Source organism: Theropithecus gelada, chromosome 7b (assembly GCF_003255815.1).
Source record: "Theropithecus gelada isolate Dixy chromosome 7b, Tgel_1.0, whole genome shotgun sequence".
Classification (NCBI taxonomy): domain Eukaryota; kingdom Metazoa; phylum Chordata; class Mammalia; order Primates; family Cercopithecidae; genus Theropithecus; species Theropithecus gelada.
Window position 1 is genome coordinate 22,743,457 of NC_037675.1, and position 13,186 is coordinate 22,756,642.

General features: G+C 43.3%; 1 protein-coding gene across 3 annotated transcripts in view; it reads left to right on the plus strand.

Moving 5' to 3' along the window:
• Positions 1 to 13,147, plus strand: part of TOX4 (TOX high mobility group box family member 4) — a 19,663-nt gene extending 6,516 nt beyond the window's left edge. For 2 of the 3 annotated variants that reach the window (XM_025393050.1, XM_025393051.1), the window contains 7 exons: positions 4,791 to 5,033; positions 5,923 to 6,183; positions 6,497 to 6,727; positions 8,432 to 8,512; positions 8,658 to 9,407; positions 11,358 to 11,521; positions 12,693 to 13,147. In XM_025393050.1, the coding sequence (XP_025248835.1) occupies positions 4,791 to 5,033; positions 5,923 to 6,183; positions 6,497 to 6,727; positions 8,432 to 8,512; positions 8,658 to 9,407; positions 11,358 to 11,521; positions 12,693 to 12,753 (1,791 nt within the window). In that variant the 3' untranslated portion in view covers positions 12,754 to 13,147. The remainder of the gene's footprint in view (positions 1 to 4,790; positions 5,034 to 5,922; positions 6,184 to 6,496; positions 6,728 to 8,431; positions 8,513 to 8,657; positions 9,408 to 11,357; positions 11,522 to 12,692) is intronic. The other variant, XM_025393053.1, reaches the window with a different exon arrangement.
• The last annotated feature ends 39 nt before the right edge of the window (positions 13,148 to 13,186 follow it).

The window sequence follows — 13,186 nt, forward strand, 5'->3', positions numbered from 1 at the left end:
AAAAAAAAAAAAAAAAAAAAAAAAAAAAAAGAACAGCTATTTAAATAACCCATAGTACCATTGTATTGTTGAATAAGTAGGTGTTGGATTAAAATAAATTTCTCTAAAATGAATATATAATAAGCTAAAGAAATAGATTGTATGTTTTGGTATCAGAGAATGAAAAAAGGGAGGGAAATGGTATTTTTGATTTTTTGGTTCTCTTGATATTTAAGCATCTTTCCTTATAAACTGTAATTCCCAAACCAGCCCCTCCCTCAAAAAGGCCCAGGAATTGAACAGAGGAGGAAAGGAAAGCTAAGTTAGAAGGTAACTGCATATCATGTTCCTGTTTTCTCTTTCTGTGTCCAAACCATTTCTTTTTAATATTTGCTACAGTTTTAGCTTTGTTTTATATTTAACAGTCTAGAATGTGATCTCTTTATGTAATCCACTAAAATAAAATAAGTTTAGATATTCATTTTTGGATTTTACTGATCATATGTAGTGAAAGAGATTTTAGTGAATCTCTATTTTTATTATAGCATGTGGTTTACCCTTCTGTATCCTTTTTTTTTTTTAACCCTCTGTATTCTTGATAATTGCAGTTACCTTACTATTCATACTTAAAGGAAGAAATAAAGCAGAACCCAGAAAACCACCATGAAAGCCATAGGTACTGAATAACAAAGCTTTTCCACATCCCAAGGGGTGGCGGATAGAAAGAATGCCTTGTCGATCCTACATAATGGAATCTCTCCATATCTATATATATATTTTTTTATCATTGCCCAGTTCATTTTATGTAGCCATGTCTAATTTTTTAGTGTACAATGAGAACATTCCAGATGGTTTATGAGGGGTAGTCACTTGTGGAACACTGGTCCCTTGTTTTGGATATGAATTTTTATTCTTTTGGGGTTCTCATTAACGGATAGTATCATTTTTTATATCCTGACAAAGTTGCTGTTTTGTTGTGGTAAGCAGAAAAGGGTAGGCATCTTTGCTTTAACAAAGCAATCTGTATCTTAAAAATTTTGGAAACTACCATTTTACTATTAGTCTAGTACAGTAAATGTTTTTTTTTTTTTTTGGTATGAGAATTTGGTAAAAATCTTTGTACCTTCTACCTTAAAACTGCTCATGTAAACCTAAACTGAAATATCAGAAAGAGTCATGGATTGGCAGTTAAGAACTTCCACACAATAACAAAAATTATGGGCCAGACACAGTGGCTCACACTTGTAATCCTAGAACTTTGGGAGGCCAAGGTGGGAATATCACTTAAGCCCAAGAGTTCAAAGCTGCAGTGAGTGATGATGGAGCCACGCACTTAGCCTGGGCGACAGGGTAAGACCCTGTCTCAAAATTAAAAAAAAACAAAACAACATACATAAATACATGATTTGTATACTACTGAGAAAAGTTCAGTTCTTAGGGAAAGTTTAGTTTTTCCCATCAAGAACTGCCTGATATTTTTTGTTATTTGTGTGTGTGTGTGTGTGAGACAGTCTTGCTCTGTCATCCAGGCTGGAGTGCAGTGGTGTGATCTTGGCTCACTGTAGCCTCCAACTCCCGGGTTCAAGCGATTCTCGTGCTTCAGCCACCCAGGTAGCTGGGATTATAGGTGTGCACCACCACACCCAGCTAATTTTTGTATTTTTAGTAGAGATGGGGTTTTCCATGTTGGCCAGGCTGGTCCCGAACTCCCGACTTCAAGTGATCCACCCTCCTTGGCTTCCCAAGGTACTGGGATTACAGGCATGAGCCACCACTCCCAGCTGAGAACTGCATGTTCTTATGCTCCGCATGCTGCTTATATCTCAGACAAGGACCAAATTTTTTACCATACCAAGTAAAATAGTAAGGAGAAGGAAAATACAGAAATGAAACTATGTATATCTTTTTGTCTTTTAGGAAATTTTTACAAATGTGATTCACAGAGATTGGGCATTTCACAGGCATACTTTTTTCTCCCTAGTTTCTGCTAGCTGGAAATTTTCTTTCTAGCAATGTCTTTTTTTTTGAGACGGAGTCTCCCTCTGTCACCCAGACTGGGGTGCAGTGGCACGATCTCGGCTCACTGCAACCTCTGCCTCCTGGATTCAAGTTATTCTCCTGCCTCAGCCTCCTGAGGTAGCTGGCATTACAGGTACCCGCCACCACGCCAGGCTAATTTTTGTATTTTTAGTAAAGATGGATTTTCACCATGTTGGCCAGGCTGGTCTCGAACTCTTGACCTCAAGTGGTCCACCCGCCTCGGCCTCCCAAAGTGCTGAGATTATAGGCGTGAGCCACCGCACCTGGCCTTTTTTTTTTTCTCTTTTTTCTTTCTTCTTTCTTTTCTTTTTTTTTTTTTTTTTTCCTTTTAGACATGGTCTTGGTCTGTTGCCCAGGCTGGAGTGCAGTGATGCAGTCTTGGCTCACTGCAACCTCCAACTCCTGAGTTCGAGCGATCCTCGTGCCTCAGCCTCTCGAGTACCTGGGATTACAGGTGTGTGTCACCATGCCTGACTAATCACTTGAACCCGGGAGGCAGAGATTGCAGTGAGCAAGATTGCACCACTGCACTTTATCATGGGTGACAAAGGAGACTCTATCTCAAAAAAGAAAAAAAATAAAACTGCCAAGCGCGGTGGCCGGTGCCTGTAATCCCAGCACTTTGGGTGACCGAGGTGGGCGGATCACAAAGTCAAGAGATCAAGACCATCCTGGCCAACATGGTAAAACCCTGTCTCTATTAAAAAATACAGAAATTAGCTGGGCATGGTGGCACACACCTGTAGTAGTCCTAGCTACTTGGGAGGCTGAGGCAGGAGAATTGCTTGAACCCTGGAGGCAGAGGTTGTAGTGAGCCAAGATCACACCACTGCACTCCAGCCTGGGCTACAGAGCAAGACTCCATCTCAAAAAAAAAAAAAACAGAAATGGTCATAATAGAAGAACCTTTCAGGATCTAGAGGAACCTTGAGGTCTGTAAGCCCAACACTTTGGAGACTGAGGCAGTAGGATCAGTTGAGCCCGGGAGTTCGAGACTAGCCTGGGCAACACAGGGAGAGCTTGTCTCTACAAAAAATTTTAAAAATTAGCTGGGTGTGGCAGCACATGCCTGTAGTCCCAACTACTTGGGAGGCTGGGGCTGGAGGCTTGCTTGAGCCCCGGAATTACAGACCAGCTTTGGTGACAGAGCAATACCCCATCTCAAAAAAAAAAAAAAAAAAAAAAAGAAAATGAAACCTTTAGGAACTCTTATTTAAAGAATGCATTGTTCAATTACAAAAAAAAAAAAGTGGGTACCAATTGAATTTGATCTGAATCAGTCTATATTTACTATGCTATGTGTTAGATTGATAGAATTTAAAGTTTCTAAAATTCCAATTATCTGTGATAATTGGTTGGGGTAGGGGGCAAAGGAATCATTATTAGGATATTATTCATAACAATGGTTAATGATGGTTATTAAGCCATTATATGTATCAGGCAATGTGCTAAGCTTTTATGCATGAAATCTCACTTATCCTCATAATAACTATATAAGGGGATTACCATTGTAATTCCCATTTTACAGATGAAGAAAACTTGTTCAAGGTCCTGTACCCAGGTCTCTCTGATAGCAGTCTCTTGCTATTATTTATAATTGTCTATTGTTGCAAATGCCACCATTTAGATTTTAGTGTGAAAACAGAACCATAGCACTTAACATATCTTAGATCATATCTTGGTCTGTTAGCTGCATGAGTGGTGGCTTCATTCAGAATAGAAAGAATGTATTATTATTGACCTAGTTGGACTCACAGGAAGAGATTGGGTCTTTAGCCAGCTGGAGTAATCCTTTTCCTCTCTTAGAAGCTTGTTCAGCAAGACTAGCATTTTTGGCATTGTTGAGGTTTTCTGAAAATTGTATACAAATGGGAATCTTGGTCGGGCGCAGTGGCTCACACCTGTAATCCCAGCACTTTGGGAGGCCAGGGTGGGTGGATCACGAGGTCAGGAGATCAAGACCATCCTGGCTAACACGGTGAAACTCCGTCCCTACTAAAAATACAAAAAAATTAGCCGGGCGTGGTGGTGGGCGCCTGTAGTCCCAGCTACATGGGAAGCTGAGGCTGGAGAATGGCCTGAACCCGGGAGGCGGAGCTTTCAGTGAGCAGAGATCGCGCCACTGCATTCCAGCCTGGGCGACAGAGCGAGACTCTGTCTCAAAAAAAAACAAAAAAAACAAATGGGAATCTTTAGTTGTTAACATTATAATTTTTAAAGTGGAGAAGAGGTAGGAAACTCTAAGTGCAAATGTTTTAGAGGGGGATAAAGTTTCCATGACAGTACATTTTAGCATCTGTTTGAAAGGAACCTAAAACAACAAAGTACAATTGGCTGGCTGACAGCAAATTTCTGTGGCCTAACAGTTTAATTGTAATAATTGTGAAATAACTGCTCTATTAGAATCTTTAGAGAGATTTCAAGGATCATAGTAAGCAGGTTATAAAGGCTGTATCCTAAGTAATGGTACTGAAAGAATTTTTCATTAGAACAATAGGCATAATTTAGGACAAAAGAGTGGTAATGGTAGAAAAGAGATAAAAGAATTGAAAATTGTGACTGATGTTAGCAGCCTTGAATGCACCAAGTGACCAAGGGTATCAGAAGAGAGATTGGTAAAAATAATAGGTTCTAAGAAATTGATTATAAAATACGATCCTAAGCAGAAAAAATGTACCCTGAGAATCTCTAGTACCCCATTATGTTCTTCACTTAGTAGTATGCCATTTCTCCTCTTTTCGCTAATTCTTTTCCCCCTTTTTTCCCTACAGACATTCCATACACCAAGCTTGGGAGATGAGGAATTTGAAATCCCACCTATCTCCTTGGATTCTGATCCCTCATTGGCTGTCTCAGATGTGGTTGGCCACTTTGATGACCTGGCAGACCCTTCCTCTTCACAGGATGGCAGTTTTTCAGCCCAGTATGGGGTCCAGACATTGGACATGCCTGTGGGCATGACCCATGGCTTGATGGAGCAGGGCGGGGGGCTCCTGAGTGGGGGCTTGACCATGGTAAGGGGCAAGACATTGTCAGGCTTACCCCAGCTAACAGGCATGGCATTAGGGGAGACAAAAGTTACTCTATTCTCTACTACACTTGGGTATTACTTGTGTGTCTTCTTGTGGCTAAAGGCTCACCAACAAAGACTTAGTTTCACCTGAATAAATGAAATTTACCATGTAGGTAGATTTTACTTGAAAAATAATTTAAAATTGTACAATGTCTGGTTAGAAAATTATTGTAGTTTTTGGGAAAGTGTTTTCTGCTTTTATTATGACCTTCACATCCTAGGATTCAAATTTGAATGTGATAGCTGGCACATGGAGGGATTTATTAAAAAATGGTCTTAATCATGTTGAGAAGCCAGCAGATCAGAGCGTTTTTTTTAAAAAAAAGGTCTGAGTCAAATATAGTATTGTAGATTACTATGTAATATAAATCAGTATGTTGGGCTTCTGGCACATCAAACCAGTAGCACATCTTCACACTCTATATTTGATGCCAAACTTCTGTAATATTGGCCTATTTATGCTGACTGCCTGTGTATTATTATTTTAAAAGCTATTATTTTGGGAGGGTACAGACAGGAAGTTTTTCTTTACTCAATGTGTTGTCCCTACTTATAGATTACTGAATAAGTTGATAGCTCTTTAACTTGTCCAACAGTATGACTTCTCTGATTATTTTTAGTTCTTCTTTTGAGTGCAAAGAAGTAAATTCATTAATTTCTGTACTTTTTAAAAAAGCTTATGTTTTTTTTTTCAGTTTTGAAGACTATGTTTTGTATTTTAAATGATACAATCTGGGTAGGCAGGGAATTTATAAGCTATCTTAAATTTAGGGGGGGAAAGTGGTGTTTTTTTATATTTACTGTTTAATTAGTCCTTCTGCTTCTCTCAGGACTTGGACCACTCTATAGGAACTCAGTATAGTGCCAACCCACCTGTTACAATTGATGTACCAATGACAGACATGACATCTGGCTTGATGGGGCATAGCCAGTTGACCACCATTGATCAGTCAGAACTGAGTTCCCAACTGGGTTTGAGCTTAGGGGGTGGCACCATCCTACCACCTGCCCAGTCACCTGAAGATCGTCTTTCAACCACGCCTTCACCTACTAGTTCACTTCACGAGGATGGTGTTGAGGATTTCCGGAGGGTGAGGCATTCCCTGCCAAAATCAATTCTGCTGTGATACTCTAGGATAAAATTCTTGGGATACAGAGCTTAATCAGTATTCTTTAGCCTTGCCATGCCATCTCCTCTGCTCTTTTCTGGGTATGGGGTTCCACCTACCAATTTCCAGTTTATAATTCTCTCAATCCCTATTCTTATTGGTTCTCCATATTGACCAGTGTCTTTTAATGCTATTTCCATGATTTTTAGCATTTCTGAAAATTCCATACATGTGGCTAGTTTCCAGACATAATACTTGTCATCATCCATTGTGTAATTCTTTTTCTCTCTTACAGCAACTTCCCAGCCAGAAGACAGTGGTGGTGGAAGCAGGGAAAAAGCAGAAGGCCCCAAAGAAGAGAAAAAAGAAAGATCCTAATGAACCTCAGAAACCAGTTTCAGCATATGCTTTATTCTTTCGTGATACACAGGCTGCCATCAAGGGACAGAATCCTAATGCCACTTTTGGTGAGGTTTCAAAAATTGTGGCCTCCATGTGGGATAGTCTTGGAGAGGAGCAAAAACAGGTGAGCAAATGTTGAGGAACTAGTAGTGAATGTTCCAGAAGTTTTTAAAGAGATAAAAATAGAGGTTTTCGGCTGGGCGCGGTGGCTCAAGCCTGTAATCCCAGCACTTTGGGAGGCCGAGACGGGCGGATCACAAGGTCAGGAGATCAAGACCATCCTGGCTAACACGGTGAAACCCCGTCTCTACTAAAATATACAAAAAAAACTAGCCGGGTGAGGTGGCGGGCGCCTGTGGTCCCAGCTACTCGGGAGGCTGAGGCAGGAGAATGGCGTAAACCCGGGAGGCGGAGCTTGCAGTGAGCTGAGATCCGGCCACTGCACTCCGGCCTGGGAGAGAGAGCGAGACTCTCCTCCTGGGTTCACGCCACTCTTCTGCCTAAGCCTCCCAAGTAGCTGGGACTACAAGTGCCCACCACCACACCGGGCTAATTTTGTTTTTGTATTTTTAGCAGAGATGGGGTTTCACCGTGTTAGCCAGGGTGGTCTCGATCTCGTGACCTCATGATCCGCCCGTCTCGGCCTCCCAAAGTGCTGGGATTACAGGCTTGAGCCACCGCGCCCAGCCCCAAAAATATCTAAATAATGTGTGGTAGAAGCTCTGGTAGGGCCAAGCCCTTTCATCTTAAATTGCACACTTCTGCTTAGTGACAGTGAAGGGCTAAGGGCTAATCACAAGGATAGATGAGTGAAACCCTCTAGTTTGTTCTTGGCTTTTGTTGTGCTGTTTGTGGTGGTAGTATTTAGCTTTACCTCCTAAACCCACACAGTAATAATTTTACTATAAGAATTTAAGAATAAGCCCTGGCACAGTGGCTCACGCCTGTAATCCCAGCACTTTGGGAGACCGAGGCAGGCGGATCACTTGAGGTAAGGAGTTCGAGACCAGCCTGGCCAACATGGTAAAACCCCATCTCTACTAAAAATACCAAATTAGCCAGGCGTGCTGGTGGCTGCCTGTAGTCCCAGCTACTCAGGAGTCTGAGGTAGAACTGCTTGAACCCGGGAGGTGTAGGTTACAGTGAGCCGAGATTGGGCCACCTAGGGGACAAGAGAGAGGATGAAACTCCATCTCAAAAAAAAAAAAATTTTTTTTAATGTGAGAAGAGGGCCAGGCCCAGTGGCTCACACCTGTAATCCCAGCCCTTTGGGGGCCGAGGAGGGCAGATCACTTGAGGTCAGGAGTTCGAGACCAACCTGGCCATCATGGTGAAACCTTGTCTCTACTAAAAATCCAAAACAAGCCAGGCATGGTGGTGCACACCTGTAATCCCAGCTACTTGGGAGGCTAAGACAGGAGAATCGCTTGAACCCAGGAGTCTAAATCCAAAAAAGAAAAAGAAATTCAAAAAAAGGCCAAGTGCGGTGGCCTGGGAGGCAGAGCTTGCAGTGAGCCAAGATCGTGCCACTGCACTCCAGCCTGGGCAACAGAGCAAGACTCTGGCTCAGAAAAAATAAATAAAATAAATAGTAGCTAGTCTTGCCAGACTCCTGTTGATTGGTTGTCTTTCAGAGGTATGCTCAGTGGAGTGAGTCTGCCATAGAGGTTGTCTTGACTGTTAGCTTTCAGAATTGTATTCACTGATAGGGGTTGTCAGTGATTAGACTAAGATGAATTGTCATTCATTGATAAATAATACAAAACTATCAGTCTTCCCTAGGAGTATGGGGAGTCTTTTTTTTTTTTTTAAAGTCTCTTTTTTGCAGGTATATAAGAGGAAAACTGAGGCTGCCAAGAAAGAGTATCTGAAGGCACTGGCTGCTTACAAAGACAACCAGGAATGTCAGGTAAGAGGGATAGGGTAGATGGATATTTAAACCAGTAAGAAGTTTTTTGGAAGTATTTGTTAGCAGTTTTAAGAAGTAAATACAACCAAGTGATTTATTAATTATTTATTTATTTATGTAATTATTTATTTTTGTCTTCTTTTAGGCCACTGTAGAAACAGTGGAATTGGATCCAGCACCACCATCACAAACTCCTTCTCCACCTCCTATGGCTACTGTTGACCCAGCATCTCCAGCACCAGCTTCAATAGAGCCCCCTGCCCTGTCTCCATCCATTGTTGTTAACTCCACCCTTTCATCCTATGTGGCAAACCAGGCATCTTCTGGAGCTGGGGGTCAGCCCAATATCACCAAGTTGATTATTACCAAACAAATGTTGCCCTCGTCCATTACTATGTCTCAAGGAGGGATGGTTACTGTTATCCCAGCCACAGTGGTGACCTCCCGGGGGCTCCAGCTAGGCCAAACCAGTACAGCCACTATCCAGCCCAGTCAACAAGCCCAGATTGTCACTCGGTCAGTGTTGCAGGCAGCAGCAGCAGCTGCTGCTGCTGCTTCTATGCAACTGCCTCCACCCCGACTACAGCCCCCTCCATTACAACAGATGCCACAACCCCCAACTCAGCAGCAAGTTACCATTCTGCAGCAGCCTCCTCCACTCCAGGCCATGCAACAGCCTCCACCTCAGAAAGTTCGAATCAATTTACAGCAACAGCCACCCCCTCTGCAGATCAAGAGTGTGCCTCTACCCACTTTGAAAATGCAGACTACCTTAGTCCCACCAACTGTGGAAAGTAGTCCTGAGCGGCCTATGAACAACAGCCCTGAGGCTCATACAGTGGAGGCAACTTCTCCTGAGACTATCTGTGAGATGATCACAGATGTAGTTCCTGAGGTGAGCCTTTGATTTTAAGTTTTTCCTCTAGTCTAGTGGAAATGTATAAAAACATTTTTGGTTGACCAAATAAAAGTGGGGGTTGCTACTAGCATTTAACGCCCAGCAACCAGGAACACAAAACATCCTGCAGATGGGATTTCCTTGCAACAGTGACTTGTCTTACCCAAGGTGCCCATATTGGTGGTTTTTCTTTTTTTTTTTGAGATGTCCATGCCCAGGCTGGAGTGCAATGGTGCGATCTCGGCTCACCACAACCTCTACCTCCTGGGTTCAAGTGATTCTCCTGCCTCAGCCTCCTGAGTAGCTGGGATTACAGGCATGTGCCATCATGCCTGGCTAATTTTGTATTTTTAGTAGAGACGGTTTCTCCATGTTGGTCAGGCTGGACTTGAACTCCTGACCTCAGGTGATCTGCCTGTCTCGGCCTCCCAAAGTGCTGGGATTACAGGTGTGAGTCACTGCGCCCACCCTGTTTTTTTTTTTGAGACGGAGTCTCGCTCTGTTGCCTGGGCTGAAGTGCAGTGGTGTACTCTCGGCTTACTGCAACCTCCACCTCCTGGGTTCAAGTGATTCTCCTGCCTCAGCCTCCCAAGTAGCTGGGATTACAGGTAATCGCCACTACACCCAGCTAATTTTTTGTATTTTTAACTAGAGACGGAGTTTCACCATGTTGGTTGGGCTGGTCTTGAACTCCTGACCTCGTGATTTGCCCGCCTCAGCCTCCCAGAGTGCAGGGATTACAGGCGTTGAGCTACCGCGTACCCCATAGTGTTTTTAGTGAGATACATTAAGATAAGGATCACTCCTTAACTAAGCAGCGGCCACTAGTTCAGCTGGACAGGATATGGCCTAAACAGTTATTTTTCAGAGTTGTTTACCCAAGGATCTTAAACTTTGGACATATAAAGCTTTTCGTTTATCCTGGGTCTTAAGTTCCTTAGCTTGATGTTTTAAATGTGTGTGGGGCAGAGGGTATAGCCAGAAAAATTTAATTGGTTCATACCATTGTTTTTTTTTTTTTATTTTTTATTTTTTTTATTTTTTTTTTGAGACGGAGTCTCGCTGTGCTCCCAGGCTGGAGTGCAGTGGCGTGATCTCGGCTCACTGCAAGCTCCGCCTCCCGGGTTCACGCCATTCTCCCGCCTCAGCCTCCCAAGTAGCTGAGACTACAGGCACCCGCCACCACGCCCGGCTAGTTTTTTGTATTTTTAGTAGAGACGGGGTTTCACCATGTTAGCCAGGATAGTCTCGATCTCCTGACCTCGTGATCCACCCGCCTCGGCCTCCCAAAGTGCTGGGATTACAGGCTTGAGCCACCGCGCCCGGCCATACCATTGTTTTTTAAAACACATAAATATGGCCGGGCGTGGTGGCTCACATCTGTAATCCCAGCACTTTGGGAGGCCAAGGCAGGTGGATCACCTGAGGTCAGGAGTTCGCGACCAGCCTGGCCAACGTGGTGAAACCCTATCTCTACTAACAATACAAAAAATTAGCCGGGCGTCGTGGCAGGTGCCTGTAATCCCAGCTACTCGGGAGGCTGAGGCAGGAGAATGGCATGAACTGGGGAGGCGGAGCTTGCAGTGAGCCGAGATCGCGCCACTGCACTCCAGCCTGGGAGACAGAGCAGGACTCTGTCTCAAAAAAAAAAAAAAAAAGAAAAAAGCACCACCTCTTTATTCCCACTACTTTACTTGACTAGCCAGGCTTAAGGGGGAAAAAAAGCATTACCACATGCCCACCTTTCTCCTGATGGGAAAAATCTTCCGTCATTCTGCTTGGCAAAGTTCTGAAGCTAGACTGTTGAAGGGGAGACCAAGAACTCACCTTCTTCTCCAGTTTTACCCCCAGTGTGAGGAATTGTAATACCTTTTGCTTCATTGGTTTCAACTAGCTAGCTAGGCAGAGAGCAATTTAATCCACTTTGATACTCTCTTCCTCTCACAGGTTGAGTCTCCTTCTCAGATGGATGTTGAATTGGTGAGTGGGTCTCCTGTGGCACTCTCACCCCAGCCTCGATGCGTGAGGTCTGGTTGTGAGAACCCTCCCATTGTGAGTAAGGACTGGGACAATGAATACTGCAGCAATGAGTGTGTGGTGAAGCATTGCAGGTGAGCTTACAGTTCCCCCTTTTATAATTCAGATACTGGTCAATTAATTCTGTTAGGAAACATGGTAATCTTCAGCATAAAATCAGCATCTCAGTACCTTAGGTAGAGTAGGTTGCTGTATGTCTATCTGGTCTACTAGAAAAGCGCCCCTGCTTAAGAGCTTACATTTGCCACATAGCCAAAGATGACATAATCAGCAGTTCACATTTTTCAGTTACCACATACCTCTCTATGCTCTTTAAAAATGTGATAATACATTAGGCTGTTAGTGTTTGCAAATATTAGCTTTTCAGTCCTTAGTGCAAATCAGACTACTTAGGGAATTAGGGAATTAGAATTTGGGGAGAAATGGTAAGTGGAAAGTAGCATATGATAATTTGCAATTTGTGAGGGAAATGGGGAGAAATTTGGAAGATTTTACCCCTCTCCCCAAATTTCTCTGGGAATTACCTATAGCTGTAGGACAAGGCATTTCTATTTCCTATTTCAAAAACTCTACAGTAAATTAGCATTGCCTCTACTTCTGACTTTTAAGCCCACTGTTCTTATATTTCTAAGGTGACACTATCTAACCATAATGCTGCAGGAAATTATCTGGGAACCTATTTGCTTAAGACCGATAAAAAAATCCAGCTGGGCCAATGTGGTGAAACCCCATCTCTGCTACAAATACAAAAATTAGCTGGGCATGGTGGCAGGCGCCTATAGTCCCAGCTACTCAGGAGGCTGAGGCAGGAGAATCTCTTGAACCTGGGAGACGGAGGTTGCAGTGAGCCAAGGAGATAACTCCACTGCACTCTAGCCTGGGCAACAGCGAGACTCCGTCTCAAAATAAAAATAAAAATAAAAAAAGACAGATAAAAAGAATGTAGCGACTGGGCGTGGTGGCTCACGCCTGTAATCCCAGCACTTTCAGAGGTCGAGGCGGGTGGATCACAAGGTCAGGAGATCGAGACCATCCTGGCTAACACGGTGAAACCCCGTCTCTACTAAAAATACAAAAAATTAGCCGGACGTGGTGGCAGGCGCCTGTAGTCCCAGCTGCTCGGGAGGCTGAGGCAGGAGAATGGCATGAACCTGGGAGGTCCATCTCAAAAAAAAAAAAAAAAGTAGGCTGTAATTCTGTTTCAGTTTGTGTATAATTCTGTTTGTGTGTCTTTTTCTTTCTTAGGGATGTATTCTTGGCCTGGGTAGCCTCTAGAAATTCAAACACAGTGGTGTTTGTGAAATAGTCCTTCCTGTTCTTCAAGCCAGTGAAGAGTTATCTGCTGGGAACATGTTCAAGAGCCTGTTTTTGAAACACAAGCTGGGCTTCTGGTAGTGCCTGATCACAACCCATGATGGCCGTTCATGTTTCACCCCTTTTCTTCCTTCAGCAGAGGCCAGGCTGTGGAGCAGGGCCACTGAATTTACTGCAATCTGGAGATGCTTTTTATTTTCAACCACAAGCAGAAATACCAGTGGTAATAGCAGAGGAAAGGGTGAAGGGAGTATGGGCAAGCAAAGCATAGGTACGGTAGGGGTGGTGGTGGGGTTGAAGAAACTTGTTGGTATAATTGTCATAGGACTTGCCTAAAATATTATTAAAATTACAGGAGTGTACTCAGCTTTGAGCCTAGGAGAAAACGCCACTGTATCCGTTTTAAAAGGGCTAAAAGATTACAT